The sequence below is a fragment of the Humulus lupulus genome, chromosome X (genome assembly GCF_963169125.1).
Source record: "Humulus lupulus chromosome X, drHumLupu1.1, whole genome shotgun sequence".
Classification (NCBI taxonomy): domain Eukaryota; kingdom Viridiplantae; phylum Streptophyta; class Magnoliopsida; order Rosales; family Cannabaceae; genus Humulus; species Humulus lupulus.
Genome location: NC_084802.1, coordinates 44,599,155 through 44,624,067, shown reverse-complemented (window position 1 = coordinate 44,624,067; position 24,913 = coordinate 44,599,155). Strand labels below are relative to the sequence as shown.

Sequence of the window (24,913 nt, the reverse complement as noted above, 5' to 3'; positions counted from 1 at the left end):
TCATGGAAACAAAACTTTTGAAAGAGAGGGGAATGGATCTATCAACAATATTTGAGCTCTTACAGCATGAAATGACTCATTCAAACCCGTGAGGAATTGAAGAGCATGTTCTTGGTTAAGAAAATCAAGAGAGTCAGCAGAAGCAGCATAAGTACAAGGAAGTCTAGGGCGTAAATCAGTAATCTCATCCCATATAGCTTTGATTTTAGTGAAGTAGGAACTTATAGAGTCATCGCCTGATGAAGGTTGATGAGAGATGTTCGAAGATCAAAAATATTAGGTCTGTTGCCTTTATCAACATATTGTTTAGTTCATTCCACATAGCAGCAGCAGTGTCCAAGAACATAATACTACTTTTGATGTCAGGGGAAACAGAGTGAAGGATGCAAGACATTACCATGTGGTTGCAGCAAAGCCATTGATTTCGAAGAGGATCATCTTCAGCTGGTTGAGGGAAAGATCCGTTGATGAAGGGGAGCTTGTTCTTTGCTCGAATGGAGATCTTGAAATCCCTTCTCCATTGTTGAAAATTCTTGTCTGTGAGGGGAGGAGATGCAAGAACAAGGGCTGGGTGATCTCCTGTGCTCAAGAAGTAGGGACTACTACCATCTTCATGGGCAGGTCGATCAAGAACAGAAAAAGAAGAGAAACGATTGGAGACATGGATGGGAGAACTCGGAACCCTAGAAATTGGGGTTTCTTGAGGAGGAGCATCAGGATTCGAAAGAGATGAATCAGTAACAACCGTTGAAGGCTCCGGAAGAGGAGGAACGAGGCTTGTATTTCGAAGACCTGTAGCTCTAGTTCGAGCCATGGAGACAAAGGAGAAAAGAAAGGTCACGTAGTCACTAATACCATATTAGAGAAAGAACTCTTATTATTCAGTCAAAACAGATGTGAAAAACCAGTGTGTACAAGAGGACCAACTCAGCTTAAATAAAGGCTGAGAAGGGTCCAATCCGAAAGTAACCAACTGAACTAATTAAAACAGAATTGGTTAACCAAGAAAGCTAACATAAACCAAGCCTAACTAACTAACCATAAACTTAATTCTAATAATACATACCATACTAATATGGATTGGACTCGAAGTAGGTAGGCCATTAACATAAGAGAATTTTTCATTTTTAAACATTTGCAAAAATATGGGGAAATAACTTTTTCTAAAATATATGGAAAAATTTAGTTAAAAGTTCTTAATTTATGAGAAAACAACAAAACTAAGAGAACCAAAAACAAAACTTCCAAACCCATAATTCAATAAGAAAAGGCAAGAGTATATTTGACTAAATACCAAGACAATGAACACCCCAGTCGCACTCTCCCTCTTCTTCCCCCTCTCAGAGTAACTGGTTACCCCTGAGATTAGGGGTGCACAAAAAAACCGCTAATCCGCCCCACCCACCCAACCCATCAAATTCGCCCGCTTTGAACCCGCCCATTAAAAACCCGCTGAAATTTGGTTGGGTTGAACCCAACCCGCCACAAGATGGGTTGGGTACGAGTTATAATAATATAAGGAGGATACAACCTGCACCCGTTACTTTATTTTTTTTTATATATATATATATATACATTTTTAGTAATAATCTAAATCTAAAAATACAAACCATAAAGGGCTCATTAAAAATTATAAAGTTTGCGACCCTTTTAATATGTTTGATGAAGATATTGGATTTTAGGATATGAATCGTTGTATTCTTTATATTTATCTATATATATTTATGGTAGTCCAAATATTTAACTTTTTCTAATGAAAGCTTTCGTTGCTATGAAATTAATGGTGGTAACTTAGGAATTGTATATAAAACCTTGTTTAGCAAAAATAGATGAAAAAAGAAATACTGTTACTTGTATTATTGATGGTTTAATATTAGTGAAATTTTTCATAACAAAACTCAAACGGTTGAAATTATTAATGTGTGGATTAATGAGTTCAATATCATTTATAATTTGTATAATTTAGATAATTATTATACTAATTATTAGATTTTTTTTTGTAAAGTTTTAGATTCAAGTTTGAGATACTATAATATTTTATCAAATTATTATTCATGATGCCATTTGTTGACGTGGTTTTTCACCAACAGTGTATTAAGAAATAATAAGGTAGATTAGTGCTTAAAAATAAACCGTAATGAAAAATGAAATGAATTCACAAGAACACAAATCTTTTACATAGTTCAGTGGTTAAAATCCACCTAGTTTACGAGTCTATATTGTTGTTGTTTTCTCTCTATTTTGGTAGAGTTTCAGTAATACAGAATAATGATCCATTTTCCTGTCCAATATTCTCAATATTTATAGAGAAATTCCAAGGACAGGTTTGGGTAACCGCGTGAGTCAATCATCCATATACATATTTATTACATTTAATACATATATTTCCCATTTATAATGGGATATGACTTGATCATACAATAAATGTTCTCATAATATCTGGGACATTAAATATGACAGCCTGGTCATAAATAAACGCATAAAAGGACCCGAGTTTCTAGGGATCCGCGAGTGTGCAATATGCTTGAATTACCACGAGCTAAATATCTCCTCCAAGCTTGCACTTCGACTGCCGTTTCAATATTATGAGCTCGTGCTTCACAACCTTCGTGTCTGTAGCTCGGGTTAAACCCAGGACACCTAATACAACACGTGTCCATATGAAACTGGAGTTGTCTACGTGGATAAAGCAAATATCATTCCCTTGGTTATTTCTCTGTATATTTATTTACCAGATGTACCCGAGCTGAGTGAATGAACTCGGGCTAAAATTAAGGTACAACAAATAGTATATGTTTCTTTCATTTATTCTTTTATTTATCATAGAGACATTGTGTTTTTATTTTTTTGCTTAGTTTCCTATATATCATTTCACTTGTAGCAATTGGTGGAATTACTAGTAGTGAATAAAAGCATCTCTTGTCTTAGAAGCAGCAGTCCATCTCGTCTCTAGCTACACCATGATGTGATATTGGTATGGCAATGTTGATGCTTGGAAAATATTTATAGGTTTGTTTGACTTTTTCTCACTTACAGATTTTGTGAGTTTAATTGGATATTTTTTTGTCATTGTCAAAGGGTGTTTTGAATTTTTTTCTATGGGTTATTGGCAATGTTAAAAGCAGTTTGTTTCCTTTGTGTTTGTTAAAAGTAGCAGTACAGTCAACAGTTTGACTAACTATCATTTGACTGTTCTTGTATTTGTGTAGACAACTTATTATAGTTCTTAGTTTACTTTCATGCTTTGTACAGCTACAAAGTCGTTCCAGTCTATGTTAGTTTTGGTGTTAAATTCACTTTTTGTTTATGAAATTCTGTTTTTAGTAATTACCAAATTAATTAAAATGCGGAATGGTAATTAATTGTTTACACAGATAGCAATTCTGTCAGAACAGAATCCGAACTTGTTACAACAGAACTGAACACAATAAATAGACAATGCAAAAATTAAAGAACACAGCGAATTTTTACAAGGTTCAGAAACTCTTTCGGATAACCTACTCCTTGGGGCCACGCCCAGAGAATAAATCAATTAGTAAAGAACACAAAGTGTACAAAAGCATTGACCTAAACAATGTAAGACTCCCTCTTAAACTATTGCCGCAATCTTGTTGTACTCTTCTCTACGAATCTGATTTGATGAAACGCTGATTCTCTTGAACTCCCTTCAAAGAATAGCGAGTGCACACTTCCTCCCGAAGTGAGACTTAGATAGAATCCTCTCCCGAAGATCCTTATGAACACGTTCACAATAGACACTATCGTTTACAATTGACTAGATAGATATCCACAAGTACACTCAGCACTCTCACAAAGATTAAGGTGAACAAACTTAATCTCTACAAATAAAGACACTCTTCAAAATAATGTTTACAAATATTGAAAATGGAAGAGGTGAAAATTCCAAAGACCTTGGCAAGGTATTTATAGGCAGGAAAATTGTCCAAGGCCATGATTTTCTAGTATCTTTGAAATCAATTTGCGAATTCCTTTGATTTAGGAAAACAGCCAGCCAGAAGGATTCTGTGTCGACAGAAAAGGAAACTGATGAGTCAGCAACGTAATCCGTTTTATTTGGCAGAACGAACATGGTCATTTATTTTGACCATGTTCATTTTCGACACCTTCTTTATTTCCAGAATAGACATAATCCCATATAATCCCTGAAAATAATCTCAAGATATCTGCACAATATATTTTTACCAAAAATTGATTATTTGAGATAAATAATGCAACAAATATATTCACACTTAAAGATCTTTTCACATTACAAAACTAGCTGAAAATATTGCCAAATAAAACCGAAAATCAATATGGAGATATACTACTGATTTTTCTTTAAACAATTAAAATATTTTGTCTAAATTAAAGTTTAGCCAGAAAATTATTTTACAGTTTACTTAGTTAAGCATATATTTTTTAGAAGCATTAAAAGAGATGTGTATTTCAGGTTCTAGAGTGTTGAAATATTGGTTGATTCTTCTTCTGGATTGTTATTATAATACTGATATCTATTTACATATTATTATGATTCTAGAGTCTTAACATTTTCATGCAGTTTTGATAATTTCGCATGAGCAATAAAATTAGCTCAATTCAATTGTAATCGTTGGTTTTTGTTGCCATAGGGAAGTTTATAAATAAATTATTTCAACTAGCTCATTTATTTAATATATAAACTTCTATATGTAATTTTTGTTTTTAATTCAACTAAAATTTATTTTTGCCACCTAACTTGACCCTAATAAGCCACCTTTAGGAATATATGTTAATGAAAGATTAAAATAGACTCATCAACTAATTTTAGCTCAATTCAATTTTAGTCGTTGGTTCATGTTGCTTGATGATTTATGCAAAGCAATTTCATATGGTAGTAAACCATGGTCAGCCTTGTATTCTCTCAACTAGGTATGTTTGCTGACTATATTCTTTTGTCTTGGCCATTGCTAGAATTTTGATGGGAATCAATAGCATGATTAATTTTATGTATTTCACAGGTTCAAAAGATGACAACTGAAACTGGGTTGGACTTCAATGACCAGATTATTACGTTGGAAAACAAATATCATCAGGTGAGATTATTAATTTGAATTTAAGGGGTAATAGATTCTCTTTTGACTAGACATAATAAATGCACTATTTTAATTTAGTTTATACTGCTAATGGATTATTATGAGTAATTTGTCTTTCATTTATGTTTTATTTGAATATTGTAGTCGTAGATAATTATTGATATTGTGAATTAGGTATATACATATGATATGTATATATATAAACATATAAAAGACCTGCATATATAGAAAGAAAACACTTATGCTGGTACACTTGATTCATATATATAATCATATATGAAGGCTTGGTGCATATACACATGATTCATTCATTCATTCATTTATCCATTAAGTATTGTAAGGATTATTAAATTTGTAATGACCCAAAATGGCTAATAAGGCTTAAGGGCCTTGATTAGTGTGCCAGGAGGGCAAATCGGTTTATGTGTGATTTAAATTATTTGATGCATGATTATGTGATAAGCATGCTTACATGATTATATGGATATGTAAGATGCATGATTATGAATATTAGTATGCATGGAGGCCCTGTTTAGATTATAGGGGCATATATGTAATTTTGGGTTGTTGAGGGCATAAATGTGATTATATGTGATAAATTATTGAGACCACATTATTATGTGGATATATTTGCAGCATATGGCTCGAGATGGTCCTAGTGAGCGGTTTGGCGAAATAGTCACGACGAGGATTTATACCCGGCTTGGGGGAGCCTGGGGGTATTTCTGGGAATTTGGGAAATATATGAGAGATTATTAGGCATTGCGAAAAATAATTTGTAATTAATTAGATGACAGGATTTAAGTAGTAAATATTAGGGACACTTGAGGAATTAGCGAGAATTGGGAGCAAATGACCAAAATGCCTTTAGATTGATTAAAGACTTGGTTATATTTGGGAGGGCAAAAGGGTATTTTGATGTTTAAAAGGGGGATAAGTGTTATTCTACTCTTTTAGACTTAGTGGAAGTTGTAGAAAGGGGTTAGAAACCAAAGGAAAGGAAAGAAGGAAAAACATAACACTTCATCCCTCTCCCACACGATTTCTTCTTCTCTCACCCTTTCTTCCGGATTTTGAAGCTGTAAACTCAGAGGAAGTCTAGGCTAGAGCTTGGGACTTTGATTCTTGGTGAAGCTAGGAGGTTCAACTGGAATTAGCTACCAATTAAGGTAAGGTTTAAAGGTTTTGTCTGAATTTTCTGGGTTTGTGGAGATTGATATATGAATTCAGATTTTTGGATGGAAATTTAAGGACTTGGGCTTGGGGATTTGAGGAATTAAAGTCTGGAAGGGCATTGAAGGCAGCCTAGGGATGAATTCACTCAGCTAAGGTAACCAATTCTAACTTTGAAGTTCTGGATTTCTGGTTTTCCGATGATGTTCTTGAGCTTTTGAGCTCAAGTTTGGTTTATCTATTTGATGATGCTTTTAGCTAGGTTTTTTATGTTAATGGGTTGATTTGGTTGAGTTATAGTGAGTTTTAAGGTCAATTTTGGGGTTGGATAAGGTTTGGAGTGGTTTGGTGGAGCTTTGGCTCAGGGAAGTTTGAAGGAAAAACCCATAAAGTTTGCATGTGCTGGTTGTAGTGCTAGCATTGGAGCGCTACAACACTATGCTTCATTTTCTGGGGGATTTTGTCTTTTTTTGTAGCGTTGTAGCGCCCACCTAGTGGCGCTGTAGCGCTACCCTACCTCCAGAAGTTGGTTTTTAGGGTTTTTTCTTGGGGGCTCGGGGGTCGATTCCACCACCCCGTTTGGTGGAATTGGGCTTTCCGAGAGCTTGGGATTGGTTCCAAAGTTGGGTTACGGAATTGAATGTTAATGAGGGTTCTACTTTACAGTTGTGACTAGGTGTACGCTAGGGCTCGGACGGGATCATGCTCGAGGGTCGTTTTCATTAACCAAAGCAATCAGAATCAATGGTAAGAAAACTGCACCTGATTATGTGGTTATGTTGGGACTAAGAGATCCCTATACTTATATGTGATGTCATATGATGGTATTATGCCATGGGGACATGAGATAAACGGCCTAAGAGTGCCAGAATTAATACTTGTGCACAGGACGCGGCTCGGCCACTGGTAGCTGAGGTTAAGTATATAGTCACTGAGCTCGGCCTAAGCGAGCCGGAGTCAGTGGGACAATCAAAGGGTGCGGCCTAAGGGCATCGACCCTGGATATTGTGTGATATGTTTATTGTTGTTTAACTGATGACTATGACAAGTTTGTTATCTGGATGATTGATTATAGGTTTGTAGATTGATATAATTGATTATGTGAGCAATGTGACCTGTTGAATTTCTGATTGATGATTTGTGAATTATCTGACTTTTGATTATCGTTTATGCTCTATATTTTTGCTTTCTTGATGGGCCTTGGCTCACGGGTGCTACGTGGTGCAGGTAAAGGCAAGGCCAAAGTGGACCAGTCCTGAGTTGGAGAGCTCTGGGATAGAATGTACATAGTCAGCTGATCGGTCGCCACAGCTGAGGAATGGTATAGGGACAGGAGAACCTAAAGTGCCTATTTTTCCATTAGAGTGGCTTGTGGTTGTACATAAACTTTGAAATTTTGTAAATTGTCCTTTAAAACCTATTTTAGGATCCCATGTATTAAATGCTTATTTTAATGAGAAATTTCCAGTTTACGACCAAAACCTTTTAACCCTAACCTGATTACAACTTTAGGGTCACGTTTTCAACTATACAACTTGATAAACAAGTTTTGCACTTTTATAATCACACCGTGTAACGGCCTTGGTTATCCAGGGCGTTACAAAATTGTTATAGTGTTGTGATTAAATTTGTTGCAGTTCTTAACGTGTGTCTTCTTATTGATGTATATATATATAGTGTCTCTTCACACATTAAGAGAAAGACTCAGAGGAATGAAAAAAGTTACAAGTGGAAAATAGTCAAATGCCCTGGTCAGACTTCATTGATAGAGTGCGGCTTTTATATCATAAGGATGATGAATGAGTATTGCTTGCATAGGGCACCCATTCGATGGCTAACTACTAATGTAAATATATTTATAATAGTTGAACTACAATTTGATTCAATTTAGTTTCTAACTTAATTTTTTTATTTTTATAGTGTGGTGGGAAGAACACATATAACTGTGACGAAATCAATGAAACTCTAAATGAATGGGCAGCTAAGCTCCTTGAGCGGATGATCCGAAGCTAAGGTACCTTTGGAAATTAGAATTAAAAAAAATATTGACTGCCTTTTTCGCTGTCAACTTAATCTGAGAGATTAAAGAAAGAACAAGGATCGAACACCATGTTTTATGTGGTTCAGTCTATAAAAAAGCCCTAGTCCACGAGTCTCTATTATTTAGTGAGATTAAAGCTTGTAGTGGCAAGCTTTAATGGTGATTCTCAGGCAGTGTATATATTGCACTGAGTACAGATTTTCTCTCTCTAAAAAACCAAACCATTTACAAGGAGATACCCCAGCCCTATTTATAGATAATACATAAAGGGTTGGGTTAAAATAAAGACTATGGCCCATGCGGATTCTATGGGTCCCATTGCAGAAAGTCACGCACCAACTTTATGGGGAACATACCTGAGGCTATCAGGTGATGGCGCACGTTTGCCCGTGCCAGATGGCATTGTGGGAAATGTTGATTGTCGAGTGTTCAAACTTGGCACCAGTAATCGAGGCTCACTAAAAGTTGTAAAATGATCCCATCAGGGCCCACACACGCAGTGGCTGATACCTGACACCAAATCAAGTTCCGAAGACTGGAGTCCTGGACTTGGGGAATGCCGAATGAACGCGGCACCTCGGGTCGTGACCTTACCTAGAGACATCCTCTCCCTGAGGACATGACTCGGGGTGTGGCCTTATCCCAAGAAATCCATGATTGGGAGACTAGCTCGGGACGTGGCCTCACTTGGAGACATCACTGCCCCGAGGACACAGGTCAAAGGAGCTCTCCATTCGAGAACCTAATGGCCTGTCACTAATTACTCAAAATATCGCCATGTGTCTGGAGGTGAAAATACGGACAACATTTGCCCCCCAAGTCTTCACTCGTCCCAGGCAGTGGAGACTTTAGACTGAGTAACTTAAAAACGTCTTTGGGGGGTGACGCTTGGCCTCCCTCTGACTTCCTCTTAAACATCACGCCACGTGTCAACTCCCCATTGATGGGCCCATCAATCCATGCAATTAATGAGGAGTCCATTCCACTACTCAAAACATCTACTCCGTACCCTAAGTGTCATTTTGCTCCATACCCAAGGCGTACCCTTCCAAAGCAAATGATCACAATCTGTGCCTTTTAGAATCTAACCATTGGATTGCTCTCGAGTGCCTACGTCGTAGGTAATCCGACGATCGGGGTGGAGTTGCTTCCCCCCAAGTTCTAAGGGTATAAAACTCGACAACTGCCTCTAAGCAAGCACTTTTACCATTCGAAATTCAAAATTCTCAGAATCCTCTCTTCACTTTCTAGTCCTTCAAACATTTTTGAGTTTTTAGCAATTCTGGGCAAACGACCAGGACTTGCCTCAAAACCTACTTGCGCTTCATCTCGAGTAAGTGCTTACTTATCTGTGTTTAGTTTTTCATTTGCATCGGGCTTTATGGATGGGTTTAGGCGCATGCTTAGGAACGCCAAATTTGTGCCATTTGAGAAGCTATCTTTGGTTTTCATAAGTCTTTTTAGGCATATTTTCACATTAGAAATGACCAAAATGGCCCTCGATACATCTAACGTCACTTTTACGTTTCTGGACCTTCAATTGGAATCTAGAAAATTCCCAAATTCCGGTAGGTTCATCATTTCCGATGGTGTTCTCTGGCTTGATCCTAGGCTCTGAGGACACCCCAAACTTTTAGAAAAACTCTCATTTTCCCTCCTAGCAGTAGTCTTAGAGTCTTCCGTGTTTCAACCATCTTTCCTTTGGTCAGGATACTAATTGCTTGGTTTTTGTCTCAGATGTCCGAGGAACTTCAGAAGTTACATGAGCAGGGTTTCTATCTCTTCGACTAAGAATTCTTCGACATGGCACGTGAACACGGCGCACCCGAGGATGATGCGAGGGTGAAAGTTCGAGAACCAGTTAGGGAGCTGGTTGTTTGTGCTGATGGCCTAGTAGCAGAGAGGCCAGGGTCATCAGAACACAGAGGATTGACCGTGGAAGAAGTTAACCAAGCCCCGGTCCCACACCCCACTCAGACGTACGAGAGTGATGGGTTCAAAGCGGAGGATTACCACATCCTGCTCCGACACCCCGAGGCCCTGGAGGCCATTATGAGGCATTATGTGATAGGGGATTGGTGTCTCGTGTGTCTTTGCCAGGAATCAGAGAGGGCGCACCGTAGTGTCAATGGCCTTGGCGCCTGGAGCCAAGCCCACCTAATGGTCGGGGCCACCCTGCCCTTACACCAATATTTCGTGGACATCTTAAAGTACATGGGGATAGCTCCCTTCCAACTCTCCCCCAATGTTTACAGGGTGCTCACATGGATGCATGTCTTATACTGGAAGCGAAAATAGCCCGCACCATCACTGGCAGAATCCTCGTACTTCTACAGCTTCCGCACCACCCCGTGGAAGAAGTCCAATCGAGATGGGTATAGCTTCTACAACTTCGCGGCCCGCCTGTGCATTTTATGCCAGGTTTGGTTTTTAGTCGTGGGAACTTAACTTGAAGGGCTCGGGATCAATCCTACTACCTAGTTTGGTAGGATTCGACGTCCCGGAGGCTAGGACTCGGTCCAGAAGTATTTATTTACTCATTTTTTACGAGATTCTATATTATGATTATGAATAGGTGGCCGTTAGGGGTTCTGAAACAAGATCGTGCTCGAGGGTCGTTTATTGGTAACATGTGCTTGGACCAAATGTAAGAAAATTGCACCCATTATGTGAGGCATATGATGCATGTGATACATGTGATTATGGCATGGGGTGAATGTTGAATATGGAATTGATCAGAGCTTGATTCTCTATAAATGTGCATGATCATAATTATGCTTGTTATTATTGATGAAGCATGTCGAGTGCTCTATATTTGGATATCTGTTGCATTATGAATGCTGGAATACATTGTTTATCTGAGTAACGCACTGACTTGTTAGTCAGAAACATCAATGGTGTTTAGTGCTGGTCGTGAAGCTCTAACTTATCAGTCATGATTGGCAATAGTACTAAGCGTTGGTCGTATGGAATTGACTTATGACTCAAGAGCGAAAATAACACATTGAACGTTGGTCGATATGATTAGATCTAATCAACAGGAGCATTATATGCTCGACCGACCTATTGGTCGAAGAAAACTAAAGTGCTTGGCTAGTCTATGGCTAGTTACTCAGAGCCAGGGCTAAAAGGCTCAGGTTACTTGATGGTCACATGGCTTAGGGCGCAGGCCCCTAGGATGTATTAATACTCATCTATTTAGGGCACAGCACCCCAGAACGACTTAATAGTCATTTATTCAGGGCGCAAGACCCCAGAATGACTTAACGGTCATTTATTCAAGGCGCAGGACCCCAGAATGACTTAACAACCATCTATTAAGGGTGCAGGACCCCATAACAACTTAACAGCCATCTATTTAGGGCACAGGACCCCATAATCATTTATTTTCACTTACCTGCATGTATGAATAGGGTTATTACGTCTAGACAAGCTTATTATGATTTGGTGACATGTTATTAGCTGCTTATGAGAATATTGAGTTTTCTTGCTGAGCCTCGGTTCACGGGTGCTATGTGGTGCAGGTAAAGGTAAAAGAAAGTTGCACCATCCTTGAGTTGGAGAGCTTAGGTGACGTTGTGTACATATGCAGCTGCTCGACCATCACGACCAAGGTTTAAAGAGAAACTAGGGTTAAACCTTATTTTTCCGCTTAAGTCGATTGGTTGTAACTCTTTCATTGTAATTAACCCTTAAATGTATTTTTGGGATCCCAATGTATACAGTAAACGCTTTAGTGAAACGTTTTTATCCTTGACCAAAATTTTTAACCCTAAACCATTTATCACATTTAGTTACACAATTATGGCCAAATGGCTCGTTTAGCGAATTTAGCACTATTTTAAATATACAGTGTAACGGTCCCTAGGTAGTAGGGTGTTACAACATGGTGTCAGAGCGAGCCAAGATTAAGGGTTCCTGTAGACAAGCTGGGCATGTACACTCGTCAATAGAGACTAGCTTCACTCAGGGTATGGTAACTATTTATGTGGTTATGTGTTTAATTGCTTAAATAGAATGTAGATGCTTTACCTGCATACCTTATTAGGGAGCATGAGATTATGTTAGGGCTTAGCCCTTGACTATTGATATGATTATGTGATTACCTGCTCAGTGAATATATGAATGTGTTATTTGCATGTTGGATTTGAGAGCATGGTAAGTATGTTGGTAGAGTAGGGGTTATGGATTGATACATGAATGTTGTGGGCATGTACTTTGGTACTGCAGTGGAATGTGAGTGTGGTGTTGTGTGATTGTTCCCGTGGGAGAAGGCTTTTGAATGTGATCATCATGTTTAATGGATCAAGTTATTGACTGTAGAATAACCAGAGGTTATGTACCCAAGGCAGTTAATGGGACCCGGTGGTGGTTATATTGAGGCTGAGAGTTACAGCCACGGCTTGAACCCTTCACCTGCCCCTCAGAATTTGCAGCAGGTGTTTACAGATATGCAATTATGATTGCAGAGGCAAGAGGAAGAGATCAGATGTTTAAAACAGTAGCAGGTTCTTTCAGGGAACACCTCTTCCTTTGCTATGCCAGGAGTGTCACCAGTATTGGCCCAGCCTAGGGTTGAGAACAGGTGGGAATTTCTTTGTGGAATATTCCAGGAGTATTACCCTCCAGTTTTTGAGGGAGGCCTAGATCCATTCAGTGTTAAGCAATGGATGGTCATGATTAGTTCCATTCTCGACAATATGAGGGTGGTAGGTCACGATAGGGTGATCTATGCTACAGATGTGTTGCGGGAGGATGCCCGGACGTGGTGGGAAGTGGTATCCCAGAGACGAGATACAACTGCGATGGACTAGAAAGAATTTAGGCAGCTGTTTAATGAGAGATATTACTGTGATGCAGTCAAGACTGCTAAGACAAATGAGTTTCTGAACCTGGTTCAGGGAAATGCAACAGTAATCGAGTATGTTAACAAATTTAATGGGTTGGCCAAGTTTTCTTTTGATATAATACCCACAGATGTGGCTCGGAAAGAACGATCTATCCGGGATTGAATCCTAGAATAGCTCAGGGCATTAGAGTCGCCCTAGTACATGAAATCTCTACCTACACTCAGGTGGTAGGGAAGACTCTTGTTGTTGAGAGCACATGAAATAAGATTGAGAAGGAGAGTGTCAGAGAGCGCGGAGATCAGATAGTGATACCTCCATTTGTTGGATTGGGCAAGGATGGAGATTGGAAAGTCTACCCAAAATGCACTTGGTGCAAGAGGCGTCATTTGGGAGAATGCCGAGCAAAGTCATGTTTCTTATGTGGGATGGTTGGGCACCTCAAGAGGGATTTCCCAAGGCGAAGGAAGGATAAGCCAAAGGGGATAGCTCGACCCCAACTCAAGTGTTCGCTCTAACACAGTCAGAGTCTGAGACAAAGATTGAGACTGAGATTGGGGCTGGTTCCTCAATGGTGGTAGGTCAGTCATTAGTTTTGATTCTTCTAATTTGTTGATTGGTTTTGGTGCCATGTTGTTATTTGCTTTGTTGCATCTAGAGAGGCCTAGACTTCATATGCGGATTACATGGTTATGTTGTGATTAGAATGTGGTACTCTATTAGTAATTTTAAGAGATGAGTTAGATTATTGAGGAAATGACTCATCGGTTGATTTGATAGAGTTGCTTATGACTGACTTCGATATGATCCTAGATATGGATTGGTTAGCCGAGTTTGGGGCAATGATAGATTGCAAAGAAAGGATGGTAACTCTTGGTCTTGAGGGTGAAAAACCCTTGTATTTGTTGGCACTATGCATGGACCCTGTATGCTTATGACATTTGTACTTAAGGCTAAGGACCTATGTCAAGATGGATGCATAGGACTCTTAGCTAGTGTGGTGGATATAACTCAGGTAGTGCCAGTAGGATCAGGATAGAATGGATTAGTCTGTGAGTTTCTGGAGGTGTTCCAAGGGATTTGTCAGGGTTACCTTTACATAAAGAGGGAGAATGGTGATTATGTTGGAAATGTGCCCTGAAAGCATATGTAGTAGACATTGTTTTTATGAAATAAATAAATAAATTGAATTTGTTATGCATATATTTTATGGACTATATTATTCTATGATAATATTATGTAAATATCAGGAAAATTCCTAAGTTCATGAATGTAATCTCAAACACGTATTAGTACGAGAGGATTGTGTTTGAGATAAATGAACTTGAATAGTTCGCTAATAAAATAAAGTTATGGAATCTTTAGATTAATTACTGCAAGTACAGTCCACTAGTATTATGAATACATGTGATCTAGATCCGGATCACTAGTGTGGTAGGACACTGTAGTGGAGGTGCTTTATATATTGAGAATATATAGAACTGGACCAGATATGTTTATTAATACTTAGTTAAATACCGTTTCGAAGTATTAATTAAATGTATCAACTGATGATCATATACAAATTGATCTTAATCCTGAAGTTACTATGAACTCCTGTTTATATTATATGAGTTCTTTGATTCACTTGTTAAGGTCTGTCAGAATGATCAGGCTAGAAACTTTTGTTTTGGGAACTCATTAATATAGATGGCTGAGGACATAGTATACAGATATGGAATCTATACCTTCTCGCAAGAGATTGAATGATGGTTCTCTTAAGGGTTGACTTTTGGGACTGAAAGGTTATTGAGCTCAAATTCATAATTTAGTTATGAATTAACCTTCACTAGTAGAGTCAATGGTACTTAAGGAAACAAGACATAATTAAAAGGGTAAAACGGTAATTTTATTCCCGATTAATTATGAACCATTATTAGAGGGTCAAGTTGTATGCAATGATTAAATCAATGGACGCTTTATGATTATAAAGTACTCAGTAAATGAAATGTCTATAATTACAAGAGTTCAATCTCATATTTATAGTGGAATAATCATGAGATTAATAAATTAAGATTATTTAATTAAAGAGTTTTAATTAATAATCTCAAATTTATTGGAGCTTGGAATTATAGGTCCATAGGTCCCCATAGCGGCTCTATCAACACTGTTCAAGGTAAGAGTTAATATGAAGGGAAAATAGTTTAAAGACATATTTAAGAAGAAACTTGTTCTTCAGGCCAAATATGCAATTATATGATAATAGTGATTAATTAATTAATTACAAATTAGTTGTAGTTAACAAAATTAATTAATATTTAATTATTGTATAATTTTCGAAATTATACTAAATAATTAAATTAAATTTCGAAATTTAATTAAATAGTTAATTAATTGTAATTTTCGAAATTATGATTAATTAAATATTTATTTTTGAAAATTTTGGGTTTAATTAATTAGTAGAATTAATTAAATATCTTTATTTGAGTGGGAGAAAATAATCTGATAAGTTCAAATTGGATTTGAATTTAAAAGATTAATATTTATTCAAATTATTAATTATATTTGATAATTAATTAAAAAGATAGTTAATTTGAATTCAAATTTGGATTAGCTATCAGGTTGTTAGATCTTATCTGACAAAGAAATTTGAATAAATAATTAAATAAAATTTGAAAAACCAATATCCCTAGAAATTAGGAAGCTACACGTTCACACACAGTCCAGGACTGTGTGTGGCGTGTAAGGGCTGGCATTTTCAGGGATGGGATTTTCAATTTTATTTGTTTAATTAATTAATTAATGGATAATTCAAAAAATTAGTTTTTGGATTTTTTCATTAATGGAATAATTAATTAATTAAAAATTAAATTGTAAAATGGTTACAGATTTAATTTTTAAATTTTAAATTTTTTCTGTTAAGTATGACTGATCAGAAAATTATTCATATAAGAAAAAGAAAAGAGAGTGAGACTACTCTGACAATATTCGCTCTGTGAAAATAGAACGATAGTTTTCTCTCTCCCTGAAAATAAAGAACCAATTCTCAGGCCTATTCTCTTGATCTCATGAGTTGAGTACATCAAGAAGAATCACAAATAAACTATCCTTCATTCTCTAAGTGCCCACACATTTCTTGAGGTGTAGAGAACGCTTTGGAAGATCTTGGTGTGAGTACGTGGAGCGGCTTGGATAGGAAGATCGTTCTAAATACGAGAAGATAGCAAGGACACTTGATAGGCTTCAAGAGGTATGATTTCTATCACTATCTTGTTTATGATTAATGTATGTATATTAATGGATCTGCATATTTAAAGGTAGTTTAAATATGTTACAAAAATTTTGTTGTACACTGGGCCAACCACACCACCTTTCCGCTGTGTATTAGGAAACTCGTTCCTAACAGATTAGGTTGGTGCCAGGGACAGAACTAGGTTTATGACACTGTATTAAACGGCTTCAGCAGAGCTGTAAGAACTAAAGGCTTAGTTATTATGTAAGACGATATTCTTTAAGGTGGATCTTCGATCTGGTTATTACTAGCTGAAGATCAGGGAGAAGGATAAGCAGAAGATTTCCTTTTACATTAAATATGGGAACTAGGAGTGTTGAGTTATGTCTTGTGGATTTGACTTATGCCCCAGCTGTTTTGATGGATAAGATGAATAGGCTATTCAAAGATTATCTGAATTGGTTTGTGATCGTCTCGATCGATGATATTGTGGTATACTCTCAGTTAAAGATTGGCCAAGGCCAAGGAATGCCTTAGAGGTCAGGAGTTTCCTTGGACGGACAAGATATTACATGTGCTTCATGGAAGAATTTTGAGCCTTCCTACAGATCAGAACCAGTTTATAAGTTATTGTGATATCTCATTGACAGAAAAGGTGATTGCCTATGCATCATGTTAGCGAAAGGATATGACCCGAACTGGAGTAGAGTTACTGGTGGGCTAGTTGGCCAATATTACGCTTCAGATTACTCTTTTAGAGAGGATCAAAGGAAAAACAGTTAAGTGAACCACAGATGGGAAGAATTGAGGGGAATGTCTTAGCTGGATTAGCTAAGGATCATGCAGTGCCAAGTATGAGTTTATTGAAGTATAAGAATAGGACTGGGGATCCGATGGACACTGGGATTAAACTGGGGATCCTGGATGAATCTCATACTACCCCTTATTCTCTTCATCCAGGCACTATGAAGATGTACCAGGATGTGAAAGCTTTATACTAGTGGCCTGGGATGGAGAGGGACGTAATTGAATATGTGGCAAAGTGCCTAACCTGTTAGAAGGTCAAGACAGAGTATCAGAAATTAGTAAGGTCAACACAACCTTTGTATATTCCATAGTGTAAGTAAGAGAACATCGCGATGGATTTCGCGGTGGGGCTGCCCAGGATAGTGGGCCAGCATGATTTAGTTCGGGTCATTATGGACCAGTATACAAAGTCAGCTTGCTTTTATCAGTAAGGATGCATAATACAATTGACCAGTATGCAGATCTCTCTATGAAAGAGAGATAGCACACCTTCTTGGGACTTTGAGATCTACCCTGATGGATAGGGACCCTGCATTTACTTCCAAGTTTTGGGGGAAGGTTGCAGAAGGCGATGAGTATACAGTTAGAGTTCAGTACAACTTATTATCCTCAGATTGATGGTAAATCAGAGGGAGTTATTTGGTTATTAAAAGGGCAACTTATGAGATGTTGTATGGTAGGAAATGTATATCGCTCATTCACTGGATGAGATGAGTGAGATGTTATATTTGGATCTTGTGGTAGTTTAGGGGATCATTGAGGCTATTGAAAAGATTAAAGCTCAAATGCTCGCTTATCAGAGTAAATGGAAAAGTTATGTTAATTTGAAGTGAGGGAACGTGGAGTTCCAAGTGGAAGGCTATATCTTCCTTAGAGTATCACCATGGAAATGGTTCGGCACTGTCGACCATATACAATGTATTTCATATTTTCATGTTGAGGGCACATGTGTTAGATGAGACTCATGTATGAGTTATGAAGATCTGAAATTAGAGGCTAAGTTATCCTGTGAGGAATAGCTAGTTCAGATAGGAGACAGAAAGAACAGAGTTTCGAGGAACAAAACTAAACCTTTGGTTAAGGTCTGATACAAAAATAGTAAGGTCGAGGGAGCGACCTGGAAACTTGAATCAGATATGCGGGATTGATATTCCGGGCTATTCAGATAAAATTTCGAGGACGAAATTTTTGTAAGGAATGGATAGTTGTAATGTCCCAAATTTCCTAATAAGGCTTAGGGTCTTGATTAGGGGGCCAGGATGGCAAATTATGGAATTATGTAATATATATGTGTATCAATATGCGATTATGTGAGTTATATTATAATATGACTCGATATGCATGTTATGGTGTATCAAATATGAATGTGGGCTCTTTTATGATTAATTGGGTAATTTCATAATTTGGCCCGTTATGGGTATATTTGGCATATATGTGGTATGTGTGTGGTACTACATTACTATGTGGATATGTTTTGGTTACTCGGCACGAGACGATCCTAGGGAGCAAGTTACTGGGAAAGTCACAACGAGACCCATACTTGACTCAGAGTGAGTCAAGGGGTATATTGGGTATTTAGCACATTACCGGGATATTGGGTAATGGGAATGATTATTTGATGATATATTGGGAGTTATTGAGATTAGGAGGGAATTATGGGAATTTTGACTATTTTACCCCGGGGGCGTTTTTGGGACCCCGAGCATTAGGATTTGCTTGAGGTTACTTAAGCTTGAAGTAACCTGTCAGAAACATAAACGAACATTCAGTATGTTCTCTCTCTCCCGTTATCCCTTTTTGACGTCATTCGCATTTTCGAAGGAAACTCGCGTTTTAGGACTCAGATTCAAGCAAGGATCGAGTCATAGCGATTCTAGGGAAGATTAGAAGCTTATTAGCCAGATGATTTAATTGGGAAATGACTCAATCAGAGGTAATCCAAGTTTTAAGTTTGAGTTTTCGAGTTTCTAAGCCTTGATTGGATTTTACGTTTAGAGTAGTTTTTTATTTGATTGGGACTTGGGTTTTGATGGTTTTGGGCCATTGGGATGTTTGGGAACTTTGTTTTTGAGATTTGAATATGTTTGGATAGGACTTTGGAGGATTTGAAATGGGAAAAAACGTAGAAAATGGCTGGGTTTGAGGTTGGGTCGCGACCTTGTTCTAGGAAGTTGCGGCCTGTGTGAACCCAAAACCAGGAGGGTTCTGCTTGGGGGGGGGGGGGGGGGGGGGGGTGGGCGCCGCGACTCTAGAGGGCAAGTCGCAGCCTGCACCTTGAAGCCCAAGCAGAAGGCTCTCCGTCAGGGAGGCGAGCCGCTACCCCCAGGGCCAAGTCGCAGCCCGCTTGTGCATTTTTGGCCAGATTTCATTTTTAGTTGTGGGAACTTAACTTTAAGGGCTCGGGATCAATTGTACTACCTGGTTTGGTAGGATTCGACATCCTGGAGGCTAGGACTCGGTTTGGAAGTCTTTATTTACTCGTTTTTTTTTACAGGATTCTATATTATGATTGTGATTAGGTGACCGCTAGGGATTTAGAAATAGGATCGTGCTCGAGGGTCATTTATTGGTAACCTGTGCTTGGACCAAAGGTAAGAAAACTGCATCCAGTATGTGAGGCATGTGATGCATGTGATACATGTGATTATAGCATGGAATGAATGTTGAATATGGAATTGATCAGAGTTTGAGTCTCTGTAAATGTGCATGATCATAATTATTCTTGTTATTATTGATGAAGCATGTCGAGTGCTCTATATTTGGATATTTGTTGCATTATGAATGCTAGAATACATTATTTATCTGAGTAACGCACTGACTTATTAGTAAAAAACGGCAATGGTGTTTAGTGCTGGTTGTGAAGCTCTGACTTATCAGTCATGATCGGCAATAGTACTGAGCGCTGGTCGTATGGAATTGACTTACGAGTCAAGAGTGACAATAACACATTGAATTATTGTCGATATGATTATATCTAATCAACAGGAGCATTATATGCTCGACCGACCTATTAGTCGAAGAAAACTAAAGCGCTTGGCTAGTCTATGGCTAGTTACTCAGAGCCAGAGTTAAAAGGCTCAGGTGACTTGATGGTCACATGGCTTAGGGCGCAGGACCCCAGGATGTCTTATTAGTCATCTATTCAGGGCACAGGACCCCAGAACGACTTAATAGTAATTTATTCAGGGCGTAGGACCCCAGAATGACTTAACAGTCATTTATTCAAGGCGTAGGACCCCATAACGACTTAACAGCCATATATTCAGGGCGCAAGACCCCATAATCATTTATTTGTACTTGCCTGCATGCATGAATAGGGTTATTAGTGCTAGGCATACTTATTATGATTTGGTGACATGTTATTATCTGCTTAAGAGCATGTTTGAGTTTTCTTGCCGAGCCTCGGCTCACAGGCACTATGTGGTGCAGGTAAAGGTAAAAGAAAGCTGCACCATCCTTAAGTTGGAGAGCTTAGGTGACGATGTGTACATATGCGGTTGCTGGACCACCACAACTGAGGTTTAAAGAGGAACTAGGGTTAAACCTTATTTTGCCGCTTAGGTTGGCTGGTTGTAACTCTTTTATTGTAATTAACCCTTTAAATGTATTTTTGGGATCCCAGTGTATATAGTAAACGTTTTAGTGAAACGTTTGTATCCTTGACCAAAAATTTTAACCCTAAACCATTAATCACATTTAGTTACACGATAATGGCCAAATGTCTCGTTTAGCGAGTTTAGCACTATTTTAAATACACAGTATAATGGTCCTTGGGTAGTAGGGTGTTACACCAACACTCCTGCACCGGGGTCTCGGGCGACCAAGAAGACTCTTCGCAACACCAAATCTCTTACCCCAAACTTTTTATCCTTCACTTTAGAGTTGAAATACCTGGCCACCTTCTGCTGGTAGGACGCTACTCGAAGCTAAGAAGCTTCACGGAGCTCCTCAATGAGGTCCAGGGATTCTGGGAGTAAAGCATGGTTTGTGGTCAGGTCATATGTATCCCGTCGGTGCATGGAGATTGCTACTTCAACTGGGATCATGACTTTATACCCATAGGTCATTGAGAATGGTGAGTGGCCGGTGGAGGTCCTGGCAGTGATGCGGTAGCTCCATAATGCTCTAGGAAGCTCTTTGGGCCAAGCGCCTTTCACCTGCTCAAGCCTTTTCTTTAAGGTGACTTTAAACGTCTTGTTGACTGTTTCCACCTGCCCATTTTCCTGCGGGTGGGTGACAGAAGAAAAGCTTTTCATGACTCCGTGTCGCTGACAGAAATCTATGAACACCTCGCTGTCGAACTACAGACCATTGTCGAAGACTATCTTTCGAGGAAGCCCGTAACGCCAAATGATATTCTTGATGAAAAAATCCAACGCCTTCTTGGAAATGATAGTAACGAGTGGCTTAGCCTCGACCCACTTCATGAAGTATTCGACCGCCAATATCGCATAATTCACCCCTCCATTACCCGTGGGCAGTCACCCGATAAGGTCAGTGCCCCAGACCACGAAGGGCCAAGGACTCGTCATCTGAGTGAGCTCATTCGGAGGAGCTCGAGGTTTGTTGGAAAAATGTTGGCACTTGTCTCACTTCTTGACATAATCCATCGCATCTCCATTCATGGTGGGCTAGAAGTATCCCTGCCTCAAGATTTTCTTGGCAAGGCTCTGCCCCCTAGCGTGGTCCCCACAAAAGCCTTCATGCACTTCCCGGAGTATCATGTTGGCTTCTTGCTTGGACACACATTGTTACAGAGGCAACAAAAATCCTCGCATGTACAACTTGCAGTCCATGATAATATACTGAGGCATCTGGTAAAGTAGCTTCCGAACTACTTTCTTATCCTGTGAAAACTCCCCTGAGACGAGATATTTAATTATGGGTTCCATCCACCCTTCCTGGGGTTGGATCGCCTCCATTTCCTCAGGCTCCGAGATGCTTGGAGAAGACAAGTAGTCGATGGGGACTACATTGATCAGTTCGGTATCCTTGGTGGTTGTGAGCTTGGCCAGGGCTTCAGCCTTCGAGTTCTGTTCCTGTGGCACTTGTTGAATTGTGAATTTTCTAAAGCCATGTAGCATCTCTTGGGTCTTTGCTAGGTAAGCAACATTTTCGTTCCCCAGGCCTGGTACTCCCTGAGTACCTGATTAACTACCAGCTGCAAGTCACTGAAAATCTCGAGGCCCTCATCTTTAAGCTCAAGCGCAACTCGAAGCCCAGCAATCAGTGCCTCATACTCTGCTTCATTGTTGGAGGCGTCGAACCCAAATCTTAGAGTGTTGTGGACCATGTGCCCTTCAGGGGATACTAAAATGAGACCTGTCCTGACCCCATTTTCATTCGATGACCCATCGACATATATCTTCCACGTGGGCCCATCTATCAGGGCGTCCATAGGTCCCTCATGATTTCCCGTGCACTTGGTGATGAAATCTGCCAGTGCCTGCCCCTTTATGGCCATCCTTCAGAGATAAGCGATGTTGAATTGACTAAGTTTGATATCCCACTACAGGAGTCTCTCGGATGACTCTAGTTTTTGGAGGACTTGCTGCAAGGGGTGGTTCGTGAGGACCTTGATAGGATGCGCCTGGAAGTAGGGCCTTAGTTTTTTTAGAAGCTACCATCAAGCAAAAGGTCAACTTATCTTTGAGTGGGTACCTGGTTTCTACTTCAAGGAGCCTTTTTCTCACATAGTATATAGGTGTTGGACATGGTCCTCCTCGGGAAACCAAGGCGATGCTGGTGGCACTCTCAGAGACAGCCATGTAGAGTAAGAGGGGTTCCTTGTCTATGGGATTTTATAGGATAAGAGGGTTTTCCATATGAGTCTTCATTTGTTGGAACGCCTGCTCACATTCTTCCGTCCATTCAAATCTCTGTCCTCCTCGGAGGATGTTAAAGAACGGGATGCATTTGTCCGTCGCCTTGGAAAAAAAAACGACTCAGAGCAGCGATCCTCCCAGTGAGGATCTAAACATCCTTATGCCTTCGGGGGGATGGCATGTCGATAAGGACTTTAATATTTTTAGGGTTTGCCTCTATTCCCCAAGCACTAAAGATGAAGCCCAAGAATTTTCCCGAGGCAACGCCAAAAGTGCACTTTTGGGGATTTAGCTTCATTACGAACTTGCAAAGTACCGAGAACACCTCCGTGAGGTCCCTCACGTGGTCGGGGGCCGTTCGGGACTTCACCAACATGTTGTATACCTCCATATTTCATCCCAACTGCTCCTTGAACATTTGATTAACGAGTCTTTGGTAGATGGCCCCATCATTCTTTCGCCCGAAGGGCATCACCTTATAGTAGTAAACTCTCTTGGCCATTTGGAAGTTGGTATGCTCTTGGTCCGCGACATGCATGGAAATCTGGTTATACCTGGAGTACGCATCCATGAAGGACAAAAGCTTGTACCTGGAGGTGGCATCGACCATTTGATCGATCTTCGGCAGTGGGAAGCAATCCTTAGGGTAGGCCTTATTCAGGTTAGAGAAGTTTATGTAGGTCCTCTAGGTGTCGTTTGGCTTAGGCACAAGGACCAGATTGGATACCCACTGGGTAAACTGTGCGCTCCAGATGAAACTTTTCGCAAGCAGTTTGTCCACTTTCGCCTTTAGGGCTTCCGCTCTAGTCTGGTCAAATATCCTCCACTTCTGTTGAATAGGAGCGACATTTGGATCGACATTCAAGGCATGATAAATGATATTTGGGTCAATGCCTTTCATATCAAAGTGAGACCAAGCAAAGACATCCTGGTTTTCCCGGAGGAAGGCTAGGAGCGAGTTTCAGACTTTCTCCGCTAGATTTTTCCCAATCTTGGTTCTCCTATCAGGAGTGGAAGCGTCGAGAACCAACTCCTCGACTTCCTCTTTCAGCTCGACCACCCCTCTCCTCTTGAACTCGTGGGTCCAGCTCGTCTGCCTCTTCTGCTGGCACCGCTAGCACTTCCACATTCTTGGGAAGAGACTGTCCTCGGACCACCTCCTCGACTACCATAATTGGCTGTCTGAGGGAAACATTGTAGCATTGCCTTGCCTCCTTTTGGTCACCTCGGACAGTGCCGATTCCCGAGTCCGTGGGAAATTTCATGCATAGATGTTGAATGGAGGTGACTACACCAAACTCCACGAAGGCTGGACGCCCTAAAATGGCGTTATACGTGGAGGGACAATCAACAACCATGAAAGTGCAATATTTGAAGGCCTGGCGAGGCTCTTCCCCCAGTGTCATGGGCAACTTGATTTGACCCATTGGTATGAGACCCTCTCCCGAGAATCCATAAAGAGTTGAGGTGCACGAGAACAGGTCGCTTGTGGTCAGCCCGATCTTCTAGAAAGCGGACTTAAACAGGAGGTTCACTAAACTCCCATTGTCGACCAGGAACATAGCCACCATCTTGTTGGATACCTGGCTCTCTATAACGACCCAAAATTTGCTAATAAGGCTTAAAGGCCTTGATTAGTGTGACGGGAGGGCATAATTGGTATTTATGTGAATTAATGATAAAATTCATGATTATGTGGCATGCCTGATTTTATGATTATGTGGAGATGATTAAGTGCATGTTTATGAGTACTAAATATGCATGTGGGCCCTATTTTGCTTATAAGGACATATTTGTAATTTTGGCCCGTAGAGGGCATAAATGTAATTATATGTGATAAATTGTTGAGACCACATTATTATATGGATATATTTGCAGCATATGGGTCGAGACGGTCCTAGTGAGCGGATTGGAAAAATAGTTACGGCGGGGATTTA

General features: G+C 39.5%; 1 protein-coding gene across 1 annotated transcript; it reads right to left on the bottom strand.

Annotated features, from left to right (window-relative positions):
- LOC133805772 (uncharacterized) lies at window positions 1-814 on the bottom strand. Its single transcript, XM_062243928.1, has 2 exons — window positions 355-814; window positions 1-236 (listed from the first exon to the last, which is right to left on the bottom strand). Exons 1-2 carry the CDS (start codon window positions 812-814, stop codon window positions 1-3), a joined length of 696 nt encoding a protein of 231 aa, XP_062099912.1.
- Window positions 815-24,913: the final 24,099 nt, after the last annotated feature.

Excerpts from the sequence above, each read along its gene's own strand:
- LOC133805772 (XM_062243928.1), bottom strand. The coding sequence starts at position 814 with ATGGCTCGAACTAGAGCTACAGGTCTTCGAAATACAAGCCTCGTTCCT. Across the intron at positions 237-354 it reads TGTTTCCCCTGACATCAAAA|GCGATGACTCTATAAGTTCC; the intron begins GTAGTATTATGT and ends AACCTTCATCAG.